The sequence below is a fragment of the Drosophila pseudoobscura genome, chromosome 3 (assembly GCF_009870125.1).
Source record: "Drosophila pseudoobscura strain MV-25-SWS-2005 chromosome 3, UCI_Dpse_MV25, whole genome shotgun sequence".
Lineage (NCBI taxonomy): Eukaryota > Metazoa > Arthropoda > Insecta > Diptera > Drosophilidae > Drosophila > Drosophila pseudoobscura.
In genome coordinates, this window is record NC_046680.1 from 5451942 (window position 1) to 5467718 (window position 15777).

Below are 15777 nucleotides of genomic sequence, written 5' to 3' on the forward strand. Positions count from 1 at the left end.
TTAGCAACAATGAGTCTCATTCCATACACAAATGTTGCGCATTCCATACACAAAAGTTGCGGCAACATTTACTTGAAAACCGTTTTTTGGTCAAAATAAAATACATAAAGGTAATTAAAAGAAGCAATCTTGTAGAAAATGGATTTATCTATGGGATAAAGCTAAGTGGGCATATCTATATAGCTTGAAATATAGGCAAAACCCGATTCGCCGCAGTTTCGCTATTGCAACAATGAGTCCCTTTCCATACACAAATGTTGCTAACTCCATGCACAAATACCCTGGGGAAATGGATGATATAGAATTGTGAATACGTTTGTCTTCCAAGGCTCAGGATCGATATAAATATATACAAGATACTAATAATACACATGAATAAGTCAAAAACATATCAATTTGAGAAAAGGTCTTAATAAATTGCGTTTGATCTACATGTAAAATTAACGAAATAGGGTGCACAAAGGCCTATACACGCATCATGTCTTTAAATACCAGCCACATTGCGACTGATTTTTTGTTAAACTATTTGGTTTATGCCTTGTTTTAGCCAAAATACAATAAAAGCCAGGACTAAAAACTATCCAATCTTGTAGAAAATTGATTCATTAATCGTATAAAATTGAGGGGGCACGGCTAAATGTTCCATATAGCTAGTTATATTCAAAAGAAGAAAGAAAACGAGGAATATGTATAATCGAACTTTAATTCGTCAGTATTTTTACGGTATATTTTGAAGATGAGACAGTATATTTTTGGTATATTTCCAATTAAGCCGGTATATTTTGGTATATTTCTGAGGGTCCAACAACAAGGCATCCGCGGAATTTGTTAATAATTTTTGTATATTTTTTTTATATTTTTTTTGGAATGGGAAGCGATCGCACGTCGAAAAAGCTAAAGATGTCGGTTCTACAACAACTTAAACAAGTGACCACAATAGTGGCTGACACCGGCGACTTTGAAGGTACATATATAAGGTTCATATATAAGTTGTGTTTTGTTAAAAAGAAGTTAATTTAAAGCTAAGCTAAGTTTGATCTGGAATATACACACACACACACACATACAAAAGCTGAAACATGCTTTCTAAGGTAAATGTATGTATGTATGTATGCTGTACAGGTTCAATGATAATCATAAATATGTATGTACGTACGTACGTACATAAAAAAATACCTTTATTCGAGTTTTTGTTATCTTCTTTTGTGAAGATCAAATAAAAGTGACAGTCAGAATTCAACCTGACTTTAGTTTGACCTTATGTGCATACGTGTGTTGGAAATTTGACCGCTGTACTGATAAGGTTTCATTTGAAAAAAATGTATATGTGTTTAAGAGGCTTTGGTTTGGCAATAAAAATCAAGGATTTGTTCATGTAAAATGATGTCGGCCAGTTGCTCAAACTGGTTTACAGGGTCGTTCTACAGCGGCAGTCCGAAAAGTGCAATAATATGTTTCTTCTAAACATTCTATTTTATTTTTAGCCATCAATATCTACAAGCCAACGGATGCCACGACAAATCCTTCTCTTATTTTGTCGGCGTCGTCCATGGAGCGATACCAGCCCTTGGTACAGAAGGCAGTGGATTATGGAAAGAGCCAAAAAGGGTATAATTGAATACTTTATTGCTTATGCTTTGATTTCACTAAATTCCTCTGTCTATCATCAGTTCGTTGAATGATCAAGTTTCCGAGGCAATGGACTATTTGTGCGTGCTGTTTGGAACCGAGATTCTGAAGGTTGTTCCAGGAAGGGTGTCTACCGAAATAGACGCCCGACTGTCATTCGACACAAAGAACAGTGTGGAGAAGGCTTTGAAGCTGATCAAGCTGTACAAATCCCTTGGCATAGACAAGGACCGAATTCTGATAAAGTTGGCATCCACTTGGGAAGGAATCAAGGCGGCCGAGATTTTGGAAAACGAGCATGGTGTTCACTGCAATCTGACCCTTCTGTTCTCATTCGCACAGGCAGTGGCGTGCGCGGAGGCCAAAGTCACTTTAATCTCCCCTTTTGTGGGCCGGATATTGGATTGGTATGTGGCCAACACAGATAACAAGAAATTCGAGGCCTTAAAGGACCCAGGTGTGGTTTCGGTTACGAAAATCTACAATTACTATAAGAAGTACGATTACGAAACCCTGGTTATGGGTGCTTCATTCCGGAATGTGGGCGAAATCAAAGCATTGGCTGGATGTGATTTGCTGACTATTAGCCCGTCGCTGCTGAAGGAACTAGAGAACGAGATAGATTCGGTGACAACATATTTGTCGGTGGACAATGCAAAGGTACAGGACATCGAAAAGATTTCCGTGGACGAGAGTAAATTTCGCTGGTTACTCAATGAAGATGCGATGGCAACTGATAAACTTTCGGAGGGCATTCGAAAGTTTGCAGTGGACACAGTTAAGCTGGAGAATTTGATCAAAAGTTACTTTAAGTAAGCCGTGGGCTTTTTCCGGTACCAGTTTCAAACCACGTGAAAGTTTTGTAATCGGTGGAGGATAAAACATTTAAAATATGTTTCAAAAAACATATAATTTTGTACTTGAATAATAATTAAAGTTTTTAAATTTATGTTTTGACGACAGACTTTAAATTAGAATAAAGTTAGTTTGGGGTTGTCGCTGACTGTGAAATGTAATTTCTCGATAGTGCTTTCTCTTTATGGAATATTTTGTATGGCCTTAAAATGAAACTCAGAAACTCGCCCGCTCAGAAAATCATTCGAGTCTGGGGTGGGCTGGCAACCGATGAATGACGAATCACGTCGAAGCGCCAAAGAAATATCAATTACGTTTTAAAACGTACATATCTTCATATTAGATGAACGGAATAGGGTATACAAACGGCCATACTATGGTTGAAAGCAACAAGTCTTCAACATTGACATGACCACATTGCGACTGTTTTTTTGTTGATATTTTTTATTTAAACCTTATTTTAGTCAAAATAATATAAATAGGAGTACTTAAAAGTTAATCTTGTATAAAATGTATTCATCAAAAGGATAAAACTATGTGAGCAGGGCTGGGAATATATAAATTAAGCAATAGGAACGATTACTTTCTAATTTTTTTTTTTGCTTGACCTTTTTCGCTAAAACCTTTTTTAGGAAAAGTCCAATAAATGCACGTATTTAAAATAAATCAGTCACTTAGAAAATAGGTTTGTAAATTGGATAAAATGATCTGACAGGGCTGAGAGATCTAGATAGCTAGTAATATCGGAAGGAATATCAAAATTTATGAATTTTTTGAATCGGTAATGGCTCGGTTGACAACATTTAAATCCTTGTCGTTCACATTCAAAAAATTTATATTTGGCGCGCACCACTCGTAGTATCGATAACAGAACTTGAATCGGGTAAGGACCTCTTTCACACGGTTGACCACAATGAGACTCATTCCATACTTAATATTCCTGCCATCATGCTATTCAGCATGTTAGTCACTTTAACTACTATTACAATTGGTACTGATAAGTTAGTTTAAATATTTATTTGATGTACTCCTCATATAATATATCCATATAAACCTAGTTTTTTAAATATAGCGGCAAACTACAAACCGGTTAAAACGGAACGACGCGATTTTTGTTTCGGTCAATGAAAATGGTCAAAAAATAAATGCAAAACATGTTGGAAAGGATATTATATAATTGTAGATTTGTTATCCCAGGCAAAACAATGTAGTCTCTGTTTTAAGGCTATTTCATTGTGCTCTTACAGATAAAATTGCGGGCAACATTAACTTGTAAACCGTTTTTTAGTCCAAATACAATACATAAAAGTAATTAAAAGTAGCTAATTTTGTAGAAATTGTAATCATCGATGGGATAAAGCTAAGTGGGCAAAGCTTAAAACTCAATATAGCTTGTAATATTCGACGGAATATCAAAATCGAAAAAAGTGTTTCGAATCTATTATAAGCCAAGGGGGTATTTCAATTTTCCACCAAAAATAATTAAAGTTAGCGTTGTTATTTTTAATTTTAGAATCTACAAGAAGAATTTACAATCGTTAATATTTTCTGCCATTTACCTGAAGAAGGTGAACTATTTAAATAAAGGGGGCTTAAGTGGGCTAAATTCGTTTTTTCATGTTGGAGAACAAAAACAGCAATCGCCGTAGCAATAAAATAAGTCAAGTATTTAAAACAAACAGATCAAGTAGAAAATTGATTCATTTATTGGATAAAATTATGGGGGCAGGACTGAGAGATCTACCTAGCTAGTAATAGTCGACGGAATATCAAAAACGAGGAATATGTATAATAAAACTTGAATTCGTCGGTATATTTACAGTATATTTTTAAAATAAGACGGTATTTTCCTGTATATTTCTGACTCTGAAATCGATCAAATGCAAAAAAATAATCGATAAGAAAATTCAAAATTTCTTGAACTTACATTTTGTTTTCTACTTTGTTCGTACTAACTCGCTCACTCATACATACAAATATGAGCTGGGCATACATTGAAAAGAAACGAAATAAGGATGTTTTCGTTTGAATGAAGAATGAAAAAGAAATATACCAAAATACCACTATCGATAGATCCGATATCAACTGGGGTCACACTGATCCCATCCCTAGGTTGAATACATAAAATAAAAAATATAAAAAAAGTGAGTTTAGGTGGTATTAAAATGAATTTCTAGAGTGACAATTTCATGCATTGCAATCCAGGGCAGGTGGAAAATGTTTGGCCATTGAAAGTCCGCTCATAACGCGGCAAGTGTCATCAAAGTATCTTTTTCTGCACCTCCGAAAGTTGCTCCGATATCGTGTGTGCACCTTTGCTTTTGCTCAACCACCCAAGTTGCTCCCATGAATAAAAATGTTCGGTAACGGTAAACAATAAAACCATTGTCAAACATAGGGAACATTTTGTGTACTGTACATGCAAATATATGCCTGTGACAATAAAATCGCGCAATGATGTGATTCGCTGGCCGAGGTCCGACTTAAGTTCCTTTCATCCTTAGACCCGAAATCAGTGAAAAATCGTTCGCGCATGAATTCAAAACACTATCAGATGGGTATAATATAGTTTCCAAAAGTGTCAAAGAAATGGCAAATATTCTGGGCAATATATACATATAGAGATATATGTACATACATTTATTTATGTACATCCATTCACACATGCAAACCGAGAACTTGTGTCTATATGCATATATATCCAAACACATACATCCGCACATATGTATATATGAGTAGATACACAACGATGTGTACACATATCTGTCTAATATATGTACATATATATGTACCCGCTTAGATCCCGATGAATTTATGCACATTTATTTACAATTAAATATTCTCGACTTTCGGTTGAAGTATGTATTTTGGGTGGACACCAATAATTAATAGATTAAACACTTCTACGCATACTCGTACATGCCTATGCGTGCATATATTAAGTACAGATATTCATATTTAAAGTAAAATGTTAATCAAATTTTTGCCCATTTACATACATATATATCGGTAAAAAAAAAATTCGCCCACTGAATGTGTATACAAAAATATATTCATCGTACATACATGTGTATGTATTAGCTGCCTTACGGGCCTGCAGATGAAATTATGTTGGTATCTCTATGTACATGCGTACCTGCACCTTTGTATGCGCAAAAATTTCACCCGCCCTCTGCTTCACCTGTTACACTGCCCTGATGTATACGATTCGTCCTGCTACTGCTGGGTGGGGGTGCTGGGCTCTGATGTATTCGAGTGAATTATTGTAATTTTTAATAGATTTCGGGTGTACAAGCAAACCAGCAGCATAATTTTCGGGAACATTAAAGCTCTGCTTGAGCTACGGACAATCAATCCGTGACTCACATTATAAATTCGTGGGCAGTAGTGTCGCAGTTTCGTTTATACACACCTGCATATATACCTATGTACACACATACATATGTATAAGTACATAATAAATAAACTTTTTGTTGAAATATTCAAATGAAAAGAACATTCATTTAGATGTTAGATGGAGCTGTGCAAATATTGTTGAATGCCCGCTCAGTCCCAGTAATAGCTAAACTTTGTAATATACTCTCTTACCAATAGTATTTATTTATATTAGGTCTGCTGAAACTAATTGAATTTATTTTTATTTATAATTCCTAAATTCAGCTTTCGGCGCTTATCTATCGAAGCTGTGAGCGGACCGGACCGGTGGTGTTACTGAGATTGGAGAAGTGAACGATACATAGGAAAATTGTGTATTGACTCGAAAACTCAGCTATACTGGAGCAGAACGGAGAAAATACAAGGGGTGCCGAGTCACCCGACGCTAACCAGGAAAATCGAGCGACGTGTTGGTGGACTCCCTGGGCTGCAATGGGTTGCTTTGGGTCCCCCACCTCGAAGCAGTCCGATGTGAACTCGGAGGATTCTAAAAGTCAAAAGCGCCGGAGCGATGCAATATCTAGACAGTTGCAGAAAGATAAACAGCTCTATAGGGCCACACATAGGCTACTCCTGTTGGGGGCCGGTGAGTCTGGTAAATCAACTATAGTCAAGCAAATGCGAATATTGCATGTCGACGGATTTTCTGAAACGGAGAAAAAACAGAAAATTGATGATATTAAAAAAAATATTCGAGACGCTATCTTGGTAAGTGCTAACCCAATGCAATGTTTTCTACAAGCAATTATTCAGCATTGAAAATATTGTAGTCTTGTTTTGGTACAAAAGGATTTTCATTGTCTACGAGTACTTACCGATGCAAACAATATCAATTCTTTTTCTTACAGACTATTACAGGAGCCATGAGTACTCTTAATCCACCTGTAGCTTTAGAAAAGAAAGAAAATGAACCCAGAGTGGAATATATTCAGGATTATGCATCTAGTAAGATACCATCTGATTAGCATTCTACAAACTTCAATTATATTCGAATTTACTCGTTTTTGGGTTTTATTGTATTCAAATAAGAATCATATTTTTGTAACTTTTTTAAAAATCGGCTTTAACTTTCAATCTGTTTTGTTTTTTGCAGGTCCGGACTTTAATTATCCTCCTGAATTTTATGAGCATACCGAAGAACTATGGAAAGACAAGGGCGTTCTTCAAACCTATGAGAGATCAAATGAGTATCAATTAATTGACTGTGCGAAATAGTAAGTATAGAACTTAATTTACAAATGTTAATAACAAATCAAATATACTGAAAATGTCGGATTAGAAAATCAATGTGTCATGCCACTTCTTAAAATCAGTGTGCTAGCCGATTTAGTTGAAATTTGATGATCATACATAAATACATTTGTACATATGTATGTATCTGCAATACCAAATTTTTGTTAAACAATACACATGAACTGAAAATATTCTGATAGTTTTACTGTGTGTCTTTCCTGCAAGTGCCACAAACACTGAAGATTAAAAGTATACATTGGATTAAAAGTATGGATTAACTTTAAATTTCTAAACAACACATATCGCTTGACAAACCAAACTAAGTAGGCTTCGGAAATATCTTACTTGGATGTTTAAGTAGTATAGCTGGCAAACTACAATTAACAACCAATTTTTACTTTAATTTGTGCTCTAATAATTACGACAGATAATATTAATTCATAAGTGTTGTGCATTCGAGAACGCTTAGTTCCAGTACGCTGGATGCTTGTGGCAAAAACTTTATTCTGGCAACCATATTTATGCATGATATTTTATATTTAAGCTTTCTGGATCGTGTTAGCACAATTAAGAATCCAAACTATACCCCAAATGAGCAAGATATTCTTCGATGCCGTGTTTTGACTTCTGGAATATTCGAGACAAGATTTCAGGTGGACAAAGTTAATTTTCAGTGAGTACAAATACAAATGTCTTTGAATTCATATAATTTGATTCTTAACTGGAATGTTACGTGTCTACAGCATGTTTGATGTAGGAGGACAGCGAGACGAGCGTAGGAAGTGGATTCAATGTTTCAATGATGTAACTGCTATTATATTCGTAACAGCGTGCTCAAGTTATAACATGGTTTTGCGTGAAGATCCCACCCAAAATCGGCTTCGAGAATCATTGGATTTGTTCAAGAGTATTTGGAATAACAGGTAAACTAATTCGACTCGATCACAATTAAAATTTGATTATAATAACATTGTTATTTTAGATGGCTTCGCACGATTTCTATTATACTATTTTTAAATAAGCAAGATTTGTTAGCAGAGAAAATTAAGGCTGGAAAAAGTAAATTGTCGGAATATTTCTCCGAGTTTAACAAATACCAAACGCCAAGTAAGTATGACCTAATCTAACCCCGCATCAATATAACACTTCAATATTTGTCATCAAACAAATAAATCAAACAACAAAAAGAAATAACCATTTAAGTTCCAAATTATTGCAATAATATACGTAATATACACCATATTCTGATCGTAGAGCAGCTGGTCTATTGCCTATGAGGATTGTAGTGTCTTTTATCTTTGCAGTTTACTTTTAAGCTCATTCACATGTTGATAGAATTTCTTTAATGGATAATATGATATTGTCTTTTTTTAAAATGTGTTGTCGACATAGGTGACGCAATAATGGAATCAAATGACGACCCAGAAGTAATACGAGCAAAATATTTCATACGAGACGAGTTTCTAGTAAGTCAGCCCAGAAAAGCCTTACATATTGGTACACAACAACTAATCGTTCATATTTTTGTTTTGCTTTAATAGCGTATATCTACCGCTAGTGGAGATGGTAAACACTACTGCTATCCACATTTCACATGCGCCGTTGACACAGAAAACATTAAACGAGTGTTTAATGATTGCAGAGACATTATTCAAAGGATGCACCTTCGTCAATATGAATTGTTATAGGTTATCCCCCATCGCCGTAATGCAAGTAAATAAAAATATTAATGACTTACTGTTTTAAATATAATTATCAAATGTAATTTGTATTTAAATAGTCCCTTGATTAAAAGAAAAAAAAATTCGCTGCATTTAGATCTGGTATGACCTTTCACAAAACTCAACATTAAAAGAATAATAAATAAACATGTTAATAACAATCATATTCGTTTTATTTATAATAGGTGCATTTCGTTTATTTGGCTATAATCCCTTTACATGAAGCATAATTGGAGTATCTGTATCAATTCGTGCATTCGTTCGTAGCCGTGAGCATTTACAAGCGCCTAAAATGATATCACTAGACTAGACAAGTTGGTTCAGTATGCTGAAGCTGGCCGAAGCCTTGTCAATTTCATCGAAGTTCCTTTTGAGTTTGCTGGCCCAGGTGCTGTCCTTGTTATAGATGGGATCCATTCTAATAAGGTATGGCACTGCCTCCCTATGGTGGCTACTCACTACCTTCCCTGGTGCTAATCGCTCCGCACAAGACTTAATGTTGTACTTGGTTTTAAAATCCGACTGGGTACACTCATAGCAGACGACCGTTTGTCCGTTCGTGGTGGCGATTAACCTGCAATAACAGTACATGTATTAACAAATTTTGATCATCGCTTGTTTAAACGTTACACTGTGCTGATGTAGTTTTTGATGTTTTTTTCTCAACTGTTAAAAGAATTACGAAGCACAGTCAAAAACTCACAGAAATCAATAAGTTGCATTTTAGTTTTCAGACCTTTGAAGATAGCAGGTTTCACATGTACGGATCTGTTATCTATATATGTACATACATATGTAGTATGTATACTGCATTTGTTTCGATAGCATACGGATAAGACCTGATAACAGCAGTTTAATCTTTAATATTTGATAAGTCTGTTAGACAGTTACTACTGTGCATATGTTACTCTTTCATAGCTATGTATTTTATATGTAGAAATGAAAACACATATGTATGTATGTACATACATATACTAAACCTTTTTTTGGCTGGATTAAAGTCTAAGGGCGAGACAAAATAGTGGTCTTACAATCTTACCTTACGATAAAAGGTCCATCATATTTTTTTGATCCGGCTTACAAAAGAGAAAATATGTATTAAAAATATTTTCAAGAGTTAAGAAATGTTCTGTTAGAAGAATAATTGTACAGTAAAGAACTTGGCACGAGCCATGTGTTTCGTTTCTTTTTACGAGATATACATACATATATACTGATACATGCTTTGGAATCTAAAATATGTGAATATTACAGTAAACGTATTCTTGTTACAATAATTTAAATGATTATACATGTATTTATATAATGCAGGAAATAAATCAATATTCTTTTTTTACTGCTTAAAAATAAAACAGTACATATAAATGCAATAATTTATTAACAAATAGTAGCTAGATCCTTTGATATGTACACATCAAATAAGTATATTTTTTGCGTTATTTACACTTTACGCTCAAAGTATATACATATTACGGGGCTATGATCGATGGTGCGGTCAGCATGATAAATATGGTAGGCATTGCTAGAAAATATTAGGCGCTTAGAAGCCTGCTACTATCACTCCTCTTGATTAGATGTCCTCCACCAATGCTATCTAAATTACGCTTAGACATTGCTCGCGACATCCTGTCAGACAGAGTTTCAATGTTCTTATTTTTTGTAAGCAAGATGCTTCTTAAGAAACTGTTGTAAAATTCATTTATAAAAGGTGAATTGGTTGAAATGTCATCGCTTATGAGGCTGATCGGACGAAAATTTTCGCCGTTCCCGTTACCAAATTGCTTTGATGTTGAACGATCTGGCCGAAACAATAAATAATCCAAAAATAATTAATTACATATTAACAGTCTGGCCATTTCAAATAAAATCAAATACATTTATTAGGATGGAGTAATATTTAAATATGTAAATCAAAAGAAATTATAGATTTTGTATATCAATGTAAGTTGTTGTATGTACATATATGTACAATATGTACATATGGAAATATCAGACAGTCAGAGCTAAGTATAATATAATACGCATTTCCCTTACCTTCACAGAGATATTTCCCATCCATCAATTCGTCATTACTTAGATCCTGAAATAAATAATTTAAGCAGTTTTAAAGATTATTTCATACCTATTTTTTCGGCCAAAAAAAAAATTTTCCTTGTCCATATGCCTCACGCTTGAGCGAGTACATACTAAGGCTAACTAATATATATTTTTCTACTATAATAGTTTAACCTTTAAAATACGTACCACGCTGGGGGCTGCTCTTATAAAGTTTAAAACCGTTGTTACAACCAACAACACAACGAGCAGATTCATATTATCAATTAAAGACCTAGTCCGACGAAACTTCATATGATGAAACAATACTCCTTGGAGTGTGAAGAAAGACTGTGCGATTCAGTCAGTCCGGTGTTCGTTTTATACTGTGTTGTGTCCGCAGATTAAAGCAGGGTGAGGGAAACACCCAAAGTAACGATAGCTTCCGACCGCTAGGAGCCCCATGTAAACGCACCCACTATTAACAGCTTAGTTGTGCGGTTTCCTTTATGCTCTTAATGCGTCACTAGCACCATATTTCAAATAATTTGTGGTAAATACTCCAACAAACAGAACAGTAGTGGTGTCAAGATTTTAGCAAACATACGTGCATTCAAACCATATGCTCATTTTTATTATATTTAGTTTTCATTTAAGTATAGTTTGAGTTGCCTTTACAGCCAGTCTTGTATTTTGTTTGTTAATTGAGTTTTGTCGAGTTAGTGTTCCAGTCTCAGACTCTTGAATTAAACTCGTAAAAAGGCCATAGTTAAAATCAAGTGATATGGCTTTCCAATGAATTAGTTGGCTTAAAAGGTGCGTTAGGTGTTTACATTTGAATACATATGTTGTAAAGAAATATACATATAAATAAGACTATCTCAAGTATACAAAAAGCTTATAATTCTATAGAATATTGGCATGCCTGGAAATTATGTTATTTCCAGTTATTGTTATATTGTTATTATTTTTGATTGTTATTCAATTTATACAATTATGTTGAGCTATTTTCAAAAACAACATGGATTTCATAGGAATTTGTTTTTCGAGCAATCGTTTTTATATGTTATACAGTTTAAGTGATAGAGGCGAGTTTCATTTATCTTTCCATCGTTTTGTCTATTAATTCAAATTTGTATCCATCTTTTTTTTATACTTTTTTCTGTCTTTCTCTCTCCCATACATATATTTATTTAGAGACTTTATATTTTTTTCCTTAAATCGACGCCTTAAGTTAAAAAGAAACTAAATACCATTGGTGTGTCCATAGACCGTTATTATATATTACTTTTTTAATATGGTCTGGAATGCTCTGAATCAAACTCTTAAAAATATCTTTTGGAATACCATTCCATTCTACACGTGGAACGTTCGATAAAAGGGACAAACTAATTTTTTGGCAAACAAGTTTCATACAAATCGGTTGAACATTTGGCAAATTTGTATATATTAGATTTGACCTGTTTCCGTTCTTCATTATTTGTTTTAATCTGTCTTTTTTTTTCTCATACTAGCACTTGCCGTTTAACTCGCTCCCTTCCGCCGGATCACGCACACTGAACGAGGTGTATGTGTGTGTGTGCGAGAGAGAGAGAGAGAGAGAGAGAGAGAAAATTAGTAATCACGTGGATGCTGTTGATTCATATGTATGTTCTGGCTATAAGAAATTCCCGATCTGATCCAGATTCGAAAATCTGATAGATATGGCTGTTCTCTATGATTCTGATTTTGTTTTTGTTTCTCTCGTATCTTTGAAACTGTGGATGCATCAGATTTTGCGTCCTTCGTGGGGCCGGAGGGGGGCCTGGCGAAATTTTGAAACAAAACTTGTAACAGTGTGATATCATAGGGATCTGTATTAGTCTCTTATAGTCTTTGAGATCTAGGCGCTCATGAAGACGGACAGACAGATTGGATGGCTGGCAAGCAGCGATTTGAGCAAGCCCGGCCACACACGGATTTGCAAGGAATTCTTCAAGGCTTATTTTGTTACCAAGGATGACGGAATTAAAACTAATAAAAATGAAAAATGCAGACTAAAAGACGCCGTAATATCCATTATATTGTTTCTACGCCATCAGAACGCCATCCATATTCGACACGGACACCGTGAAATAAAAATAAAACGACAATAGATTGTAGTATTTAATTTAAATAAATTATTATTAAGTTATTAATTAGCTTAAATATTAAGATAAAATTATCCGAGTTAGCTTAAGTAATCACAAATGATCCTATGACAAAGGTACGTCTTCTGCTTGATCCTTCCAGACCAGTTGCTTCTCGAGATCATCAACTCGAGGAAGGCTTCCAGCAGCTGGGGTTCAGCTGGTCGTTGTCGAGTTATTGGACTCGGGATTCAGACGAAACTTGGCGAGATACCTGCTTCTGTCCACGTTCTCAATTTTTCACAGGGCATAGGGCGTGTCGTTGGCTGACTTAACATAAAACGATTCCATCAGGTACTGCGGGGCACTGGTAGAACAGAGTCTTCAACCAACTGGAGCACTGGCAACCCCGGAAACCTATGGTAGAGCTAATAAACTCCGCATAAAAGCGGGAAGCTCTCTAAAGGTTGCAGCTCCCGGGATCGTTGGGTTCTCCTCCATACAGCTGGGGTCCGCAGCTGCCGTAGAAGTCCAGATACCCCATTGAACGGAACATTACTCGACCCTGAATATCCGTGAGGATAACATCAACTGTGTCCACGTATCTCTGCCACGGAGGAAGAGGGGTTAACCGGGTACAGTCCGCGTACAGTAATCCGCTTTAACTTTCGCTTCAGATAATTGGTGGTCTGACCCCCACCTCGTCGCGAAGACTGAATCCAATCAGTTGCATCATCTCATTCTGAACTATGTTCCGGTCCATTAGCTGCGCCAGGCATTTTCTAACTAGGGGAAGATTGAGCAGTAATTGAGATCGAGAATCTAGTTGGTTCTGAGTGAGTGCAGAAACAGTGGCAGTGACAGCTTCTTACTTCGAGTAAAGCCAGAAGGTAAAATTTTGATTGCGACACTCCAGTCATCACAAAGAAGGTCGGGTCGAACAGTCAGTTGTTTTCCCCAACCAAATAAATGCTGTTCGAGGAATCCCAATGGAAGGGTCATCCGAATCCGATCGCCCGATTCCTTTTCTTACCCAGTATGAAGAGATACGCCATTAGCTGCATTGCGCTAAAATTTATTCGAAAGTTGCTGATATTTAAAGTTTACTCTACCGATTATCTGAAGCCCGCGATCTGGTTTGAGCCAACTAATTACGGCGGTACCTGCCACCTCCCGTTTGCCTTTTGCTCAAACATTTCGCTACTTGCTCACTCTCTGATAAGAGAGGCAGCCTGCATTATTCCCCTAGATGTCCCTATGTCAGGGGACCCATTAAAGGAAGAAATCTAACTGCTCTGCGATCTCATGCAGAGACCTGCGGCATTCGTTTACAGTCGCAGAATTCGACGATATTGAGCCTAAAGCTTTAATAGCTGCACGAGAAGACGCACAATAGTGAGTGTCTAGGAGTAGTTTGGAGACAATAGAAATGGCCTCCTTGATGGCCACAACCTCCGCTTGGAACACACTACGGTGATACGGGAGCCTGAAGCAGTGTCTGATTTTTAACTCGTTACAGTAGACTCCGACACCCACGGGGCCGTCTAGCTTTGAGCCATCAGTGTAAAAGTGGAGTATAGAGTATAAAAACGAGGGGGAACGTTGTGAGTTGCTGCGGACACCGCAACTCTACGGTTATACCCGATACTAAGTCAGTATGGCTCTCCTATGGCAGACGCCGCTAATATTAAGCGACACCACAAAGAGTGCGTGCGAGAGAGACAGAAAATCAGTCTGAGCGTGACGTCGGGCGCTGCGTAGCCACTGCAAATTGATTTGTTCCTTTTGGCTATAAAAATGATCTGATCTGATCCAGATTCAGCAATCTAATAGATATGGTCTTTATCTATGATTCTGCGTTTTTAGTTTTCTCAAATCTGCAATATTGTGGATGCAACAGATTTTCGTCCTTTGTGGGGGCGGATGGGGGTGGGGCGAAATTCTGAGATATACGTTTTATAGTGAAATCTTAAAGGAGTGTGTGTATCAAATTTGGTTACTCTAGCCTTAATAGTCTCTGAGATTTGTGGTTGCCTCAGATTTTCGTCCTTTGCGGGGGCGGAAGGGGGTGTGGCGAAATTTGGACACGAAACGGTCAAGGTCCGATATCACAGGAGTGTGGATACCAAATTTGGTTGCTCTGGCTCTTATAGGTTCTGAGATCCTTGAACTCATATTTTGCAATTGGCAAAACCGATCATGAAAACTGTGTGTTAGTGAGTGAGACAGAGCGAGAAAGAGTGAAATTGTTTTCTTGATTCTGGCTATAATAATTATACGATCTGGTTCAGATTTTGCAGTCTGTTAGATAAAGTCATATTCGACGATTCTGCATTTTTAGTTTTCTCGTATCGTCGAAATTGTGGATGCCACAGATTTTCGCCCTTTGTGGGGACCGAAGTGGGCGGGGCAAAGTTTTGAAATATTTTTGGAGCAGTGACATATCACAGAAGTCTGGATCCAAAACATCGTTGCTCTAGCTCTTATAGTCTTTGAGCATTAGGCGCTGAAGGGGACGGACAGACGGACGGACGGACAGACGGACAGGGCTCAATGGACTCGGCTATTGATGCTGATCAAGAATATATATACTTTATGGGGTCGGAAACGATTCCTTCTGGACGTTACACACATCCACTTTTACCACAAATCTAATATACCCCAATACTCATTTTGAGTATCGGGTATAAAAATGAAATTTTGAATACCTGCCGAATCGAATCTTATCATTCGTTTCATCGGTATATTTAGAAAATTAAAAG

General features: G+C 36.4%; 3 protein-coding genes across 8 annotated transcripts; 2 read left to right on the plus strand and 1 right to left on the minus strand.

Annotated features, from left to right (window-relative positions):
• Window positions 1-782: 782 nt before the first annotated feature.
• Window positions 783-2574, plus strand: Taldo (transaldolase). The gene is made up of 3 exons (XM_002138161.3): window positions 783-964; window positions 1485-1608; window positions 1671-2574. Exons 1-3 carry the CDS (start codon window positions 868-870, stop codon window positions 2443-2445), a joined length of 996 nt encoding a protein of 331 aa, XP_002138197.2. The 5' UTR covers window positions 783-867; the 3' UTR covers window positions 2446-2574.
• Window positions 2575-4538: 1964 nt separating this feature from the next.
• Window positions 4539-8965, plus strand: Galphas (G protein alpha s subunit). Of its 5 annotated transcripts, none has more exons than XM_033377964.1 (9): window positions 4539-4628; window positions 6145-6627; window positions 6768-6864; window positions 7013-7133; window positions 7697-7825; window positions 7896-8075; window positions 8135-8259; window positions 8545-8618; window positions 8694-8965. In XM_033377964.1, exons 2-9 carry the CDS (start codon window positions 6352-6354, stop codon window positions 8838-8840), a joined length of 1149 nt encoding a protein of 382 aa, XP_033233855.1. In that variant the 5' UTR covers window positions 4539-4628; window positions 6145-6351; the 3' UTR covers window positions 8841-8965. The 5 variants fall into 5 exon arrangements, with proteins under 5 accessions (XP_033233855.1, XP_033233853.1, XP_015039149.1 ...); XM_033377962.1 differs by having other exon boundaries at window positions 8536-8618; window positions 8694-8917; XM_015183663.2 differs by having other exon boundaries at window positions 4626-4853; window positions 8536-8618; window positions 8694-8917.
• A 63-nt stretch (window positions 8966-9028) lies between these two features.
• Orcokinin (orcokinin) lies at window positions 9029-11281 on the minus strand. 2 transcript variants are annotated; one of them, XM_001360202.4, is made up of 4 exons: window positions 11118-11281; window positions 10908-10953; window positions 9913-9949; window positions 9029-9447 (listed from the first exon to the last, which is right to left on the minus strand). In XM_001360202.4, the coding sequence occupies exons 1-4, from the start codon at window positions 11220-11222 to the stop codon at window positions 9180-9182; spliced, it is 456 nt and encodes a 151-aa protein (XP_001360239.3). In that variant the 5' UTR covers window positions 11223-11281; the 3' UTR covers window positions 9029-9179. The 2 variants fall into 2 exon arrangements, with proteins under 2 accessions (XP_001360239.3, XP_015039150.2); XM_015183664.2 differs by lacking the exons at window positions 9029-9447; window positions 9913-9949 and adding an exon at window positions 10235-10671.
• Between the last annotated feature and the right edge of the window lie 4496 nt (window positions 11282-15777).